Source organism: Sphaeramia orbicularis, chromosome 11, assembly GCF_902148855.1.
Source record: "Sphaeramia orbicularis chromosome 11, fSphaOr1.1, whole genome shotgun sequence".
Classification (NCBI taxonomy): Eukaryota; Metazoa; Chordata; class Actinopteri; order Kurtiformes; family Apogonidae; genus Sphaeramia; species Sphaeramia orbicularis.
In genome coordinates, this window is record NC_043967.1 from 50,199,479 (window position 1) to 50,216,720 (window position 17,242).

Consider the following 17,242-nt stretch of genomic DNA (forward strand, 5'->3'; position numbering starts at 1 on the left):
TGCATAAAAAAATGTGAACTTTAACCTACTGTTCCCAAAATTTAATCATCTATTCTGGGTCACTGGTAATCTATAAATCCAGTTTGGTATGAATTCAACCAATAATTTTGCTGCTAAAGTGTTAACAAACAAACAAACAAACTGAATTTTAAAAAATACCCCTTTTTGGGGAGGCAAGAGGTAATAATAATCACATAATAATAATAATCATATCATTGGAATAACCATATTGTAATAATAATCACATAATAATCGTCATCACCGTCTCATAATATTTCATACAAAATAATAATAATAAAAATAAGAATAAGAATAATAATTCATATAATAATAACAACAAAATTAATAATAATCATTATCATCATCATGTCATCATCATATCATAATAATTTCCTCTGATTTTTCAGGAAAAACAAAAAACGTAACCAGAAGTTGAGTATTTGATAACTAAGAAGTCATTCTCATCAAACATAAGGTCCAAGGGCCAAAACCGGACCACCCAAGGGTCTAAATTGGCCTATGGGATGAATTTGTCAAATGCAAAAATTGCGCTTATTGTAACTAATATTAACAATCATTTCAGTTCAGGGGTCATGTTCAGCCCAATTTGACCTCAAGTGGGTTGGATAAGTAAACTATTATCGTAATAACTTCTAAATAATGATAACTCCAAATGTATCTCTTTGTTTTAATGTAAAAGAAAATGTGAATAACCTGAACAAATATGAATAACCTGAAATGTCTTAAGAAAAGTGTAACTTTATTGTTATTAAATGTTTTGTGTATTTATGATCAGTTGTGATCTGTAAGTTGTAAGTGCATGTGTGTAAATGACAAAAGGAGGCAGAATATGTTTAAAATTGCACTTATTTTCCTCAATAAAGTCCTGGTTGTTGATATTATTCTCATTTATAGTTTGTAGATGTAAACATTTTCATTATGTAACTTCACTTTTTTCACTCTGAAACATAAAGAAAAGCATGAAGTTGACATTATTTCTATATTATTATGTCACTGGTCCTGGTCATATTACATAGTATTACTGGTCATTTTGGGCTGAATGTGGAACCTGAACTAAAATGAATTTGACGCCCATGACTTAGGCAGTAATTTTAGGAATGTGACGATACGAAATGTAATGGAGAGGTTTGAAAAGACGTGATAACACTAAAATAACATAAAAAGATGCAACGAGATAATAATGATGAAACAAGATGGGTGAGATGAAAAAGACGTGAAAAGATTAAAACAACATATTTACATAAAAATGATGCAAAAGGCAAAACAAGCTCAAAAAGATGTAAAAAGAGAAGGAAAATGACAAGATATGACCAAAAAGATGCAAAAAACTAAAATAATTTAACAAGATAAAAACAACGTAAAAGCTGAAAACACTAAAAACTAAAGCCATTACACATCAAATGGACTTTGTAGTAGAGTGTCTGAACAGTGGAGGAGGCAGTAACGTAGATCTGTGGTGTTTTTCTGTGAGTGTCAGTGGGCGGGGCCTTACGCGGTCCAGGTGATGGTGGTGGGCTGGGGGTTGGCGTTGGCCAGACAGAAGAGCACAGCGTCCGATCGACCCATGTACCAGTTATTATCGTAGCCTTCTATGGAAACGGACGGAGGGTCTGCGGGAGAAAAAACACAGAGTTAGGACATGAAACAGGGTCGAAGGCAGGGGGGTCAAACTCATGTTCTTCTGAGGACCACATTCAGCCCAATTTAATCTGAAGTGGGCCGGACCACTACAATAATAGCATGATAGCCAATAAATAATGACAACTCCATATTGTTTTAGTGCTAAAAATGACATTCAATTATGCCAATATTTACATTTACAAACTATCCAAACAAAAAGGATGTGAATAACCTGAAAAAAATGAAATTTTTTATGAAATAAGTAAAATTTTATCAATATTATGCTTCAACTTATCGTTTATACATGTGCATTACAGATCAGATCTACAGACATAAAACATTTAGTAACGGGCAGAATATTGTTAAAATTGAACTTAATTTTCTTTAGACATCTCAGGTTGTTCATATTTGTTCAGGTTATTCACATTTTATTGTTAAAGGATAGTTTGTAAATGTAAATATTTTACAATTGAATGTTTTTTGCGCTAAATCAAAGAGGAAAAAAATGGTCTTGTCATTATTTATAGGTTATTATGATGTTACTTTTGAGTTCGATGCCCTAACTTGCACTTTGTAAATTCATTCCAGGGGCCGGATTGGAACCTTTGGCGTTCCGGTTTTGGCCCCCGGGCCGCATGTTTGACACCTGTGGTCTAAGAGAAGGGGGGAGAGAGAGAGAGAGAGAGAGAGAAAGAGAGAGAGAGATACAGACAGAGAGGAATAGTTTGATAGAGAGAGATAGAGAGATAAACAGAGAGAGATAGATAGATAGATAGATAGATAGATAGATAGATAGATAGATAGATAGATAGATAGATAGATAGATAGATAGATAGATAGATAGATAGATAGATAGATAACCTCAGTCCCTTTCACACCTTTCCGTCTATTTCTTGTAGATTTGTACGAATGCAAATCTTGTCTTTTTTCTGCTTTATTGCTGTTTTATATTATTATACTGTTCATATTATTTATTGCTTTTATCTCTTCACATTTACTTTCTTTTTTTTGCTAGTGTTTCACTGATGATAGCGTAAAAACTAAACTTCACACGCTTTCACCGTTGGCCTCCTGACTTCTACACCTGTTATACAGCGGATCTGACATGAAATGTTCACAACTTCTATATCCCCCCCCCCCCCCCATGCACACAAATACTGGGCCCCATGAATTTGTCATGTTTACCCCCCCCCCCCTCAGGGAAATATTTTCAAATGCATAATTCCATTTGAAAAAAGCTAAACTTCACTGGTTTCATGTCAGTGCATCACATGACCTTGGAGTAAACCTGCAGCAGGTAAACTCTCAGAAACAGCGGACCACCTGATACGCATCCTAAAGAAGACTCAGCGTGTGTCGTGGAAGCAGACGGGGCTTTGTGAGAGTCGCTTTAGAAATTGTTTGAGACGGCATTAGAGGATTGATGGTAAAAGGGCTGACACGGTGCTGTCTGTACAAACTTTAGGCTTGGGCTGATGTTTTATTAATCTCTGTCAGAATGTCACATCCCAGCTTAAGTATAAGTGAAAAACGTGGGAAGGGAAGTCTTACTACTTTAAAGATCCTTTTCCCCCAGAAATCAAGGCAGCGCTGTACCAGGAGGATGAGAATCAGTTAATGTCACTCTGTAAGAGTCTTATGTTAACGTGAAGTCAAACCAAACTGACGTGTGTGGGAAGGTGAACAGGCAGGAGGAAACGCTTAGTGGGGTTTTTTCACTTTCACCTGTTTTCATGTTAAAAGTGAAAACACGGTGAGAGGAGGACGGTGTCATCGCAGCGACTGAGGCTAACGGCAGGACTTTGTGTGTGTGTGTGTGTGTGTGTGTGTGTGTTCTACCCAGGCAGCACTGACCTATAAAAGCTGATCTGAGTTACACAGATGACAAGAGCCCTCACAGCTTCACTAAACAACACATACACAACATGGAGTCACAGTGTGTGTGTGTGTGTGTGTGTGTGTGTGTGTGTGTGTGTGTGTGTGTGTGTGTTCTTCTTCTGTGGTATTTGTAAGAACTCAGTTGAGTGTGGAGATGTTTGAATGTTTGAAGGGTACATGCACAGTGACCTGGTCTATGGGTGAGAGAGCCAGAAAACACACTCCACAAGCAACAAATACAGTAGTGGACAAAAGTTTTTGGACACTAGGATGGGAATCGATAAGAATTTAACGATTCCAATTCCATTATCGATTTTGCTTATCGATCCCATTCCTTACACTGGGTTCCAAAAAAATGTTTTTTGCAAGTTGTCTAGGTTTCTTCAACTGAATTAGGACCATTTTGCACCGCTAAATCCAAAAATGACATCTGTTTTTCTCAATCAGGTCAGGGTTTTTTGCTACAGTCTACTCTCGTTATACCGCCAACTTCCGTTCACGGCCAAATTGGCGGTATAGCGAAAATGGCGTTACAACGGGTTGCGTCCATAATGTGCATGTCTTTACTATATGATGTCTATGCTGCCTCCGTTAACCCGTTTAATTGCGTTTCTAAATAAATCTTGATTCTGTTATGTTGTAAGGGATCATTTAAAGTGGGGAAACATTTTAAGCATTATTATACCGTGTCGGGAAATGACACCCCATCATCTTGAGGCTTTGGCTTAATCCCACGTCCTCTTCCCGACATCCTGACCTACTGAGTGTTCTGCGATAAATGAACGGTGGCCGTTCCGTAGACCTACTCGTAGCTTGTCGCGATCAGCGTCCTGCGCGTTTGTTTCAGTGCATTGTTAAAATTTATGTGTACTCGATGGCAATCACGCTGGCGGTATAACGGTCGGGAAATCAATGGTATAAGTGTTGTTTGTGCATGGAACTGGGCTGGCGGATGGCGATAGGCGGAAATGGCGGTAGCTAATGGAATAATGCATTGGGGATGTTTGTGCAATGGTTTTGGTCGGCGGTGAGCGAAAATGTCGGTATAACGGCGGGCGGTTTAACGAGAGTAGACTGTAATTTGATTTTGAAAAATCTGATCTTCTCACAAAATATAATAATTAATACCAAAATAAAGACTGGTAAGCACACTTTATGAAACTTGTGACTTGATTCCTGTTAGGTACAATGGTGTATTCAGCACAGATGTAGCAGAATACGTCAGGTTTATTTTTGCAAGATCTTCTAGTCGAAGCCATTTCATTCACCTGTAATATTAAAAAAAACATTAAACATAAATTGGCAAAAGTAAAATCTTCAGAACTCGTTTATTGCAAGAAATATGAAAGAATTTGGTATCATATGATGTGAAAATGCCCATAAATGTAAGCAAAAATGTTCAAAAGCCAATATGTAGCATAATTCAGAAAGTTGACGTGATTGAGCAAAATTAATGTGATTTTTGGATTCAGCACACCAAAATTATCCTAAATCAGCTCAAAAAACTTAAACAATAAATTTGTTGTTGAACAGTGTTATCGATTCTCATTGGGTGAGGGCATAAAAGAGTACAAACGGGTGAGTTTGCATTAACTGTCTTTTATATTTCCATCTCTGCACAGAAAATATAACATATACAGTATGTGCAAACAAATAATAAGAACAGATGACGCCTGGCCCGGCTTTTTGGGGGGGGGGGGGGGGGGGGGGGTGCGTACAGTGAAAGTGAAACTAAAGACGCTTTATTAATTCCTCTATTGCTGCATTTCCACTACATGGAACAGTTCGACTCTGCTCGTCTCCCGTTGTTGTGCACCTCATTTCCTTTCCCCTACCTTCGGAAACTTATATTTGAGGGGAGTACGATGTTTGTTGGCCGCACCGGAACCGGGCCCCGATGACGGCCTGGTGTTCACTCTGCCGCTAGATTCAAAAGCGCCACTAAGTAGCAAATCAAATTAATCACATGCTGTGGTCAAATGTTTGAGCAGATTGGAGGGATTCCACCCTTTTGAAGACATGGAAGCATTGACAGTGTTCCAGTGGACCTGGTGTCGTCTGTTTGGACCGTTTCTGCCTCAACGCCATGTTGGCTACGTCCTGACCAAAACAATGCAGCACACGCGTGATGTCATCACACATGCGCAACGAAGGCAGAATCAATAAGCAGAATCGTTAAGCAGGCAGGCAAACGATTCCAAGGAACTGAGCAACTGGGATCCGGTTCTCAAAAAGAGCTGGTTCTCGATTCCCATCCCTACTGGACACCCAGTGCATTTGTAATAGATTACATCAACCCTTCATAGGTTACTCGTACAAATACTCTTAGATTCAAATTTTCAACCTTAGTGTGTGACTGGAGGATACAGGGTTATTCAAACAGAATGAACTGATTTCATTACGCAATATTTTAATAAGGAGAAGAAATACAAAACTCCAGCCAAGTCACAAGTATTTCTACTCACAATAAACTTTTATTTCCTGTCTTACAAGTGTTCAATGTGTCCACCACCTGTTATGACCTTGGGTCATAATTTGCCTATTTTTGTGTATATGTATATATGTTTCTGCTTAGTGTGTGTGATTTCTCCCCTGTCCTGTAGGTGTGCTGTGCCCTTTTGTGTCCGTTTGTGTTGCAGGATGCTGGTTGGTGGAGCATGATTGCCCGGCCCCTTTAAAAATGGCACTGATCTTCCAGTTCGCTCTCTCTCTTTTGCCTCCTGCCAGTTTCCAACCCCGAGTTCCTGCGTGTGTGACTGTCAGTCTTCATGTTTGTGTTACTTCAAGATTGTATATAGCTGTAAATAGTATTTTTGTAAATTTTATCCTTTTTCTGGTAGGGGAGGTCGGCTCTTTTGTTTTTCCCGTTTTCTCCTGTTTTTTTGGTTAGGGAGTTTAGGTAAGTTTTCTGTATTTTTCATCCCTTGAATTTGTTTTGGATTAGGTAATTTAGTTTTGAACTCAGAAGAAGATGTTTTGTTTGTTATTTTAAGCCACAACCCCCCGCCCCCCCGACACCCCCGACACCCCCCCAACCCTCCTTTAGTTGATTAAAATAAATCTTGTGAATTTTAGTTTTTTTTGACTGACGTGTGTGCTTGGGAGCTGGGAGAGGACAAAAGTAGAGCGATACTATGTACGCCCTGGTAAACCCCTAGGCTGGGTGCGTAACACACCTACAGCACAGAAAACATCAATGCGATAAGAGAATTCCTTCCAGACGCGTATCAGCATATCATGATCCACTGCGTTGATTGCTGCTGTTATTCGATGTTTAAGGTCATCGAGGCAGCCATTGAAAACTTAGAAAACTCCTCTTTCAAATGGTCACTGACTCATTCCAGAACTGAAGCAATGCGTCATGAAATCGGTTCATTCTTTTTGAATAACCCTGTATAATAAGACTATTAATTTTGCGAAATTTTTCCAAATTTTTGTATTGTTATGGAGAGAATCAAGGTCAATGTAGTTACCATATTTGGTTCTTTAACCCTATAACGCCAAAAATATCATCTTTAATACATGAGTTTTGAAGCCCTCTATGTGATCAGTGTGATATTTTTTTCTCTAAAAACCTGGTGTATACAATTAGATACATGCAATACACAGATAATCCACCAGGGGGGAGGCCTTTCCAGTGACACTACAACACTGTCATTAATGTGATCAGCACACACAGAAGCGGCTCCATCTTCACAGTAAACCACAGTCGGGTCATGAAGGCTCTGTCAGACACACTGCACCTGTGTAGTATTTTAATTCCATGTAAATTAGAATTAAAATTAAAGGATTAAGATAAAGCCGTGTGTGAGACGACGGTGTGTAAAGTATTGTTCTAATACTGGTGGAGAGGAGATGAAACATCTGTTGATTGAATAAAGACTTAACCCTCCATGACGTAAACATCCACAGGAGACCACAGATCTGTTTAATACCTTTAGAACCACTAATCCTGTCAATACGTCAACAAACTGAGGTACAGTGATGTTCACAGGCTGCGTAGTTACCATGGAAACACTGTCATCTTCTATAACACTGATTCACAAGTAAAACCCATGGACATCTATCCATCTATCTATCCATCCATACATACATCTATCCATCTATCATCCTTCCTTCTTTCCTTTCACCACCCATCCATCCATCCTTCCTTTCACCATCCATCCATCCTTCCTTTCTTTCACCATCTATCCATCCATCCATCATCCTCCCATTTTCCTTTCCACCATCCATCCATCCATCCACCTATCCATCTATCTATCCCCTATCCATCCATCCATCCATCCATCCATCCATCCATCCACATATCCATCCAACTATCCATCTATTTATCCATCTATTTTTACAATAAACAATAATAAATCACTTTGGAAACGTTAAATGTGGAGGAAAATTCCTTTGGAAGTCGCTACAAAAACCATTCCAGATCTGTAAGGGTTAACCCTCAAAGGCCCAGATCACTGTTTCAGACCTCTGCATCTCTTCTTTCTTTATTTGTTTATTTGATGAGAACGGTGCATATTAATGAACACTCAATAAAAAAAAAAAAACATTACTTTGTGTAAATATGCACGATTTAGCTGGAAGCTATTTTCCATCTGTAGTCCTCAACATTTAGAGACAGACTGGTATTTATTCTGTATTTATTCTGTTTTTCCATAATTTTCTATCAGTCTGCATCAAAAGTCTCTGATTTAAAAGAACCACAAGTTTCATCTGGTTCTTTTAAAGTCCAGATTTGACATTTTCTTTGTCTGACAAACTGGGATAATAACTAAAAATGATGAATGATTGAAGAGAGTCACTGTTTTCAGCTTCCAGACGATGTTTCCTCTACATTTAATCTTTACTTAAGCAGTTAATGCCCTTCATTTTAATATTGTTGTGGGTGTTTATTTGTATTTAATTAACTGATCGTGTACACATGTCTGAAAATTATTATATTATCAACTGAACTAATGCAAACAGTCAAACATATCTATAATAACATACATTATGGAGCTTCTGAATGTCCAAAAGACACAAAAAACCGAGAACAGGTGTTTGCACAGGGCTCGAAAGTCTTAAAAACTATGGAATTTTGAGTGAAAGTCTTAATAAAGTATGAAAAAAGTTTTTCTCATAGTTGAATTTTAGCATATGCTCAAAGGCACATAATCTTGTAAGATAAGAAATACATGAGGAAAGTCTATAAAAAAACTGGAACAGATTTCTCTAACCAATTGATGCTGGCATGATTCTGATGAAACTTGTTTGTGTGATATTTATGCACTTTTATGATTTTCATGTTTTGAAAACGTCGCTTCAGTAAAACATAATTTACTGCAAATTATGCTTTCATTCATACATTTATTAAAATGAACTTTTCTACTAAACACATGTAAAATCTCAACCAAAAAAGTAGGAATACAAGTTTAAAAGTACAGAAAGTCAAGGTCTGGGGAAACAGTCTTGAAAAAGTTTGGAATTTTTATTTGGATAAAGAGCAAACACCCTGGAGAAAGTCCACATTGATATGTTCAGTCTTGGCTTTTGAAGGTTAAAACAAACTAGTGCACTGACCCGTGGGGAACCAGGGCTTCTAGATGAGGTAGTTTTTATGTTGGGGAGAGCTGACTTTTGGGAAACGATGTTAGTCTATATTTTATAAGTACTGACAAAATATACGGTGGCCGACAAGGGCCAAACACATTGCAACGGCCCAATGCGTCTCAGTTAGAGAAAACAGCTGCAGGTACAGAAACGATGCAAACTCACAAACTCAAACACAGTCTAAACCAGGTACAAAAAGAGGAACGTGGTGCAAATGAAAAAATGCACCGCAAGACACAAAAGCACATGCATAACCATCAAATGCTGCAAATAAAGAAACGACGCAAACCAAGAAAACATCTGCAAACCAAAAACCGCAGCAGAACCAGTCAGTCCAACAGAAGTGCTCCAAACCTGTAGGGGGCGCTGTCAGCAGAACAACTCAAAGCAGAGACACACAGGATGGAGAGAGAGACGGAGAACAGCTGACTGACAGGGTTTCAAACTACAGAGGGAACACATTGAAGTTCATGTGACTTTTATTTGATTCTATTTGACACTAGTCTGTTGTCTATAAACGCTGCCCCCTACAGGTCCGGAGCACTTCTGTTGGACTGACTGGATATGCAGTATTTTTTGTTTGCAGGCGTTTTCTTGGTTTGCGTCGTTTCTTTATTTGCAGCATTTAATGATCATACATGTGTTTTTGTTTCTTGCAGTGCATTTTTTCATTTGCACCACGTTCCTTTTTTTGTTCCTCGTTTCGACTGTGTTTGAGTTTGTGAATTTACATCGTTTCTGTACCTGCAGCTGTTTTCTCTAAATGACACGTTGCAATGTGTTTGGCCCTTGTCGGCCACCGTATAAATTATTTGGTAAATCATTCTTTAAAATTTAAAGACAATTAATATATTAATACCAATATCTACAGACTAAAGTTAGTAAATGCACTGTAAGCCCGGAATTTGTATTTACTAAAATGCTTGAATTGCAATGCACTTAAATGATTCAAGTTTTAGGATGTTACTATAAAATGTTCAGTATATTCTACTAATTTGCAGACATAGTTGAAAGTACGAAAAAGTTTAAGTTGAATGGAATTAAATCACTAAGTTTTAGTCATGACCACACCTTTTTACCTTCGCATTGTATTGTGGGTATTGGGCATGTTGTTGAAAATGTGTTCTTTTTGTGTGTAGGGGTTCAGCGGGGTTGTGGTGTTAGTGTTAATTTGGATTTAATGTGTGTATGGTAGTGTTTATTGGTCTTTTTGTGTTTGTTTTTGTATTTTTGTAGAGCTGCACCATGAGTCAGAGCCAGAGGAAGAACTATGGATTTACTGTTCATCTAAGACTATTATTGTACAATAGAAATCTTAATATCTTGTCAAATTAAAAGCACTTCCTGTACTGGCAAATGACATTGAGCTAACTTCCATTCATGCCACAATATATTAAGTTGAATAATTTCATAACTATTTTGGTCAGGAATAGGATTTTGAGTTTGATTATCTTAAAAAAAGTTGTTTAATCAATGATAAATTAATCTGGCTGCAATTAAGTAAATTAGTCAGTGTAACCTAAAATGCTGAGTTGAGTGGTTGGATAGTGGGGTTGATTTTACAACAGATTTAAAGTACAAATAACTTGTCTTTTAGTGTTTTCTACTTAATAGTTTAAGTTCAATACTTTTAGCATTAAAGTTGAACCTACTTAAACCAACTGAATAGTCGATCATGACTCAAATCATTGAAGTGCAATCACTTGCCTCAAATTTTTTGAGTAAACTCTACTTATCCGGGCTTACAAGTGTGCAGCGTTCCTGTTTTTAACTGAATTTCTGGTCATGCAGCTTCTCATCAACTGTCATGGGCCTAGTAATGTAATTATAAGGCTATTGTATTCCAAAATTACAAATATCTCCCAAAATATTGGTCCTATCAACTTGCCGTTTTCGCTAGTCTCTTTCTTGACCAAAACTACATAAATATGCCGAAGTGCTCCTGACAGCATTTTACGGATTTTTCGTGATGCCCAACACACACACACAGACAGAGTCCACTTCTCTTTTATAATATAGGTGGTAATTCATTCAGAGGTGGTTTTATAGGGGGTTAAAGCTGTTTTTTTTTTCCCTCAAAAGTACCCCAGAAGGAGATTCCTGCAGCTAAATGCATAATGTGTCCCTATAATTAACAGCACAGTATTTGTTTGTGTTCTACTTTCTAATGATCTCCGTTGTGTTTCCTGCACAGCTGCTGTACAGTTGATTCTTTACATAACCAGAAGAAAATGTAATATTATGCATCAAAATAAGCGTATGTATGTGTACTCCAAGTGTCACATTCACAAGGTTGAACACCTTCAGATGTTAAAGCAAATAAAGCAGATGTTTTTTTTTTTTGTTTTTTTTTTATTGTTTACATCATTAAACAAGCGACTTGGAGAAAAGGTGTCTGGAAACCCGGCGCCGTTTTACTGTTTTGTATTAACTCCTCATCATTGGTTCGACACAGTTTGGCTTTGAATGGTCGATCTGTTTATATGACGCAATCAGTGGGATGTGAACCAATTAGCAATGAGGCGTTGGCAGGTGATCGACTAAAGCCAGGCTGAGAACGGAAGGAGGGGCATTCATGGTCTCATCTGAGGAAGCAGCACTGGGTCTCTATGGGTTCAATAATATTTATTAAGAATAAATCACACTAGTCACTTTTCCATTGGACATCTGTGCAAAACTTTACCGATATTTACTAAATGTCGAAAAAACAGAAGTGCATAATGTTGGTTTTTCCATTAAATCACAAATGCGGTGATTTCTTTATTTATTATCGTGGAATGACACGAGAAGTCATTCCATAAACATGGCGACTAACATAAATATGGTGTTGATTTACAGATATATTCATTATTATTACATATCACCCCTTGACACAAATCCCATTACACACAGCGGACACGAACACCATGATGTCACCACCACCTAGCCGGTTTGGATTACTAAATGCACGTTCCATTGCCAATAAATCCTTCTCCCTAAATGAGCTTTTTACCAACAGGAACTTGGATGCATTATTCCTGACGGAGACGTGGCAAAGGGATGGGGAGTTCATTCATTTAAATGAACTGTGCCCTCCTGGCTGCTCTGCTGTTGGTCAGCCCCGCCCCTGTCGCCGGGGCGGTGGCCTTGCTGTAGTGCACCAAGACAAATACATATGCAGAGGGATGAGCACCGATGACTTTCCCTCATTTGAGTCACAAATGATCAAGATTGGCTCGTCCAGTGTGTTTTACTGTTTCTTAATCTACCGTCCCCCTGGCCCTGCTGGTGCCTTCTTAAGCGATTTCAGTGATTTCCTTACATCAATAATAAAACTGGAGAAGGTTTTAATTCTTGGGGATTTCAATCTGCACATCGATAACAATTCATCCAGCCCAGCAATGGAACTTTTAGCCATGACTGACACTTTTAACCTCAAACAACATGTATCTGGCCCCACCCACAAGAAAGGACATACCCTGGACCTGGTTTTTTCATTGGGCTTACACGTCACAAATGTGTGTGTAGAGGATGTCCACTTGAGTGATCATTGTGTTGTGTTTTTTGACTTATGTGTGCCTCTTGAGCCCAAGCCTGCACCTAGAAGGGCCAAGAGGAGGATCATTACAGAGTCCACAGCCCAGGATTTCCGTGCCCTGTTTAACCCTAGTCTTCTTAATGAGTGTCCCGATGTTGATGAGTTTATCCAGTGCTTTGCCACACACTGCAGCTCTATTCTGGACCAGGTGGCTCCCGTGAAAACTAATGTCACTCGTAAGTGGTCTTGTCCCTGGATAAATGAAAACATCTTAAACCTAAGGAGAACTTGTCGCAAAACTGAGCGTCTTTGGAAATCAACCCAGTTGGAAGTACACAGGTTACATCTTAAAGATCTCATAACCTCATTAAATAAAATGATTAAGGAGGCAAGATCCAGCTACTTCCACAAACTTATAGCCACAAACAAGAAAAACCCCAAAGTAATCTTTGACACAATCCAGTCCATTGTGTCCCCTGCTGTCCCTGCTGCCCCTGTGCTCTGTAAAGCTGACAGCAATGACTTCCTAAACTTCTTCACAGACAAGATCAGGGATATTAAACACAATATCCCACCACCCTCTGGCCGTCTGACCCTATCTGATCCCCCTCTGCAAACCTGGTCCTCTTTCGACCCTGTGACACTGGAGGACATCTCAGCACTTTTATCCAAAACGAAACCCTCCTCCAACTCTGCAGACATCCTCCCCCATAAGCTCCTTGTCGGTGTCTTTGACACTATTGGACCATGGGTCATAAAGTTTTTTAACCTGTCGCTCACAACTGGTTTGTTTCCCAGCTCCTTCAAACAGGCCATCATAGAACCTAAACTAAAGAAAACCACACTGGACCCCACAGACTTCAAAAGCTACAGGCCCATTTCAAAGCTCCCCCTATTGGCCAAAATCCTTGAGAAAGCAGTGTCTAAACAACTTACAGCTTTTCTGGAGACACACCAGATCTATGACACTTTTCAGTCTGGGTTTAGACAACGCCACTCAACAGAAACCGCACTATTAAAAGTGTCTAGTGACATCCTGATGGCGGCTGACTCCGGGAAATCCACGGTCTTGGTCCTGCTAGATCTCTCCTCGGCCTTTGACACAGTGGACCATACCATAATGATTGAGAGACTGAGGGACCTGGTAGGGATGTCAGGTCATGTGCTAGACTGGTTCTCCTCTTACCTGACCGGCAGAAGCTTCACTGTGTCAATAAACAACTTCCAATCTGACTCAGCGGATCTACTGTGTGGTGTGCCCCAAGGCTCTGTCCTGGGACCAGTCCTATTCTTACTCTATGTCCTCCCACTTGGCCACATTATCCGACAGTACAGTGATGTCTCCTATCATCTATTCGCGGATGACATCCAGATATACTGCTCCTTTAACTCCTCTGAGCCCCACAAACTGAGTTCCTTAATCAACTGCTTGTCAGAGCTGAAGCAGTGGCTAAATGAGAACAGCCTCCAGCTGAACTCCAGCAAAACTGAGACCCTCATCATTGCCCCGGATAGTGCAATCCCAGGGATCAAACATCACCTTGGAGACCTGAGTTCCTCGGTAAAGACAAAACTGAGGAATCTGGGTGTCATCTTTGACCAGGACATGTCTTTAGAATTCTACTCCAAACACCTAGTCAAAAACTGTTTCTTCCACCTACGCAACATCTCCAAACTCAGATCTATGGTGTCCACAAATGAGCTCGAGATGATCGTTCACGCTTTCGTATCTTCTCGCTTAGACTACTGCAACAGCCTGTTTACATGCTTAAACAAGAAGGAGCTGGCCCGTCTACAGTTTGTCCAGAACTCTGCTGCCAGGCTCCTGACCCGCACAAACAGGAGAACCCACATCACTCCCATCCTTAAATCTCTCCACTGGCTCCCTGTTCTATATCGTCTTCATTTCAAAATTCTTGTGCTAACTTTCGGGCCCTACATGGCCAGGCCCCTGCATACATTGCTTCCCTGATCCAGCCCTACAGCTCAACTCGTAGCTTGAGGTCTTCAGGACAGCACCTGCTGATGGTTCCACGGACCTGTTTTAGCACACGCGGTGACAGGTCTTTTAAAGCTGTGGCACCACGTCTATGGAATGACCTGCCTCTACACCTACGGTCCATGGACTCTGTAGAGAGCTTTAAGAAACACCTCAAAACCCTCCTGTTCAAAAAGGCTTTTTAGTCTCCCACCTGACCCAGGACCACCACAGACTGATTACACTCTATGTATTCATCATAACGTACTCCATGTGTCATCCCCCCCCCCCAGTCTCTCTATATCTCTATCGCTCTCTCTTTTCTCCTCCTTTACTCTCTCTCTCTCTCTTTAACCCCAACTGGTCAAGGCAGACAGCCATCCTTCAGGAGTCTGGGTCTGCTCGAGGTTTCTGCTGTTAAAGGGAAGTTTTTCCTCACCACTGTCACCAATCACAAGTGTTTGCCCCTGAAGGATTCTGTTGGGTCTCTGTAAACTTAATTTGATTCCGATTTGAATTGATAAAGCACTTTGTGACTCTGTCTGTGAAAAGTGCTCTATAAATAAAATTTACTTTACTTTACTTACTTTACTCTATCTTGTACTAAATTAAAAAAATGATCAGGTTTCCTGGTGTGTCCACACATACAGCGATATGTTTCTTCTTCTTCTTCGCGTTTTGTAATGTACGTCAACATCCATTTTTTTAATTCATCTGACTCTTGTTGCGCAAAAAAAGGTCTTTCCATTGCAGTTTAGTGTGATATACCATTTGTGTTACGCCTGAAAAACCACCTCTTGCCAGCACAAAAACTTTTAATCGAAAAATGAGACTTTTGGAAAACTTGTTGTTCTTCCATTAGGTAAAATTTTATGCGCAAGTTATATTTGCGCAATTTGAGGGTCAATGGAAATGCGACTACTGACTTTGTTACTTTATTACTGACTTTATCTATCCAACACCTCAAGTGCTTTTACACCTTTTTCACTAACTTCATACATTAATCAAACAATATTTTTTTTCCTAATTTAGCATTCAACCCACAACTAATACATAATACAGTAATTGAATTATGATCATGGTAGCACAGTTACTAGTTGCTTTTCCATTGGACATCTGCAAAAAAAAATTGCTGATATTTACTAAATGTCGAAAAAATAGAAGTGCGCAATATTGGTTTTTCCATTAAATCACAAATGCTATGATTTGTTTATTTATTATCGCAGGATGACATGAGAAGTCATTCCATAAACATGGCAACGAATATAAGTATGGTGTTGATTTACAGATATATTCATCATTATTATTATTATTATTATTTATCACCCCTCTATCTTGTACTAAATCAAAAAATGATCAGGTTTCCTGGTGTGTCCGCACATACGTACTGCGACATGTTTCTTCTTCTTCGCTTGTTGTAACGTACGTCAACATCCATTTTTTTAATTCACCCGACTCTAGTTGCAAAAAAAGGTCTTTCCTTTGCGGTTTTGCGTGATATACCAGCTGCACTACACCCGAAAAACCACCTCTTGCCAGCGCAAAAACTTTTAATCAAAAAATGACACTTTTGACAAAATTGTCGTTTTTCCATTAGGTAAATTGTTTATGAGCAAGTTATATTTGCATAATTTGAAGGTCAAAGGAAAAGTGACTACTGTCACGAACATTTCATGAGAAGAGGAAAAAAATACTTTATTCCAACTTTATGGGCAACAATGTGAGTATAGAAAACCCAAAATAAGTGGTTCCCAACCTTTTTTGACCTCATTTTGAAGTCAAATTTCTGGTGACCCCAGACAATTTAAAACAGAGACTTTTTTTTTTTTTTTTTTGCTAAAATTAATTTGTTTTTGATCATGTAATAGTTCGCTATACTATGTTGCAAAAAAAAACAACTTCATTTTAGTTGACATTTAGTCTATATAATGTATATTATTATGGACAGAGGCAGAAAAGCCAGGTGTAGATTACTGCACAAAGTGAGAATTGGATTTTCCTTGGTCAGGATATGTACAGTCAGTCCAGTTTGGATTTACAAGGCTGACAATGAATACTTAACAAACAAGAACTCAAACTATGAATTATGAAAGAGCTGCAGCATCTGAAACTGACCACAACGAACATTTGACAGATAAACAGAACCACAGTGCTGCAGTTTCAGCTTCAGTTTGTCATGTCTGTTATGGGTTGGGATTGTCTCTGTCAACTCACCATATAGGTTTTTTATTAACCCTTTCATGCATGACTTATGAGAACCTTAGGCAAGATTTTTTTTCTTGAGTGTTTTTATTCCCCCTTAGGCATGAAAAAAACAATGTGATTGAAATTTTTTTTTTATGGAGTTACAAAAATGTCTATGCATTTAATTTTTGAAGTGAAGAAACGTGTGTTTAAAACCCAATATCAGAAAGTAAGAGAATTAGGGCCACTGGAAAAAAAATACCATAAACTAAGGTCCAATATGTATTTCTTATTATTATTATGAGAAAAAAAAGTCAGAATTCTGAGAAAAAAAGTTAGAATTCTGAGATTAACGTCAGAAATCTGAGTTTAAAGTCAGAATTCTGAGTTTAAAGTCAGAATTCTGACTTTTTCTCATAATAGTAATAATAATAATAATAATAATAATAATA

At 38.7% G+C, this 17,242-nt stretch overlaps 1 protein-coding gene across 1 annotated transcript in view; it reads right to left on the reverse strand.

Annotated features, from left to right (window-relative positions):
- Positions 1-17,242, reverse strand: part of pvrl2l (PVR cell adhesion molecule related 2 like) — a 715,997-nt gene that overhangs the window by 118,307 nt on the left and 580,448 nt on the right. The window contains exon 5 of the mRNA XM_030147091.1: positions 1,514-1,631. Coding sequence (XP_030002951.1) covers positions 1,514-1,631 — 118 coding nt within the window. The remainder of the gene's footprint in view (positions 1-1,513; positions 1,632-17,242) is intronic.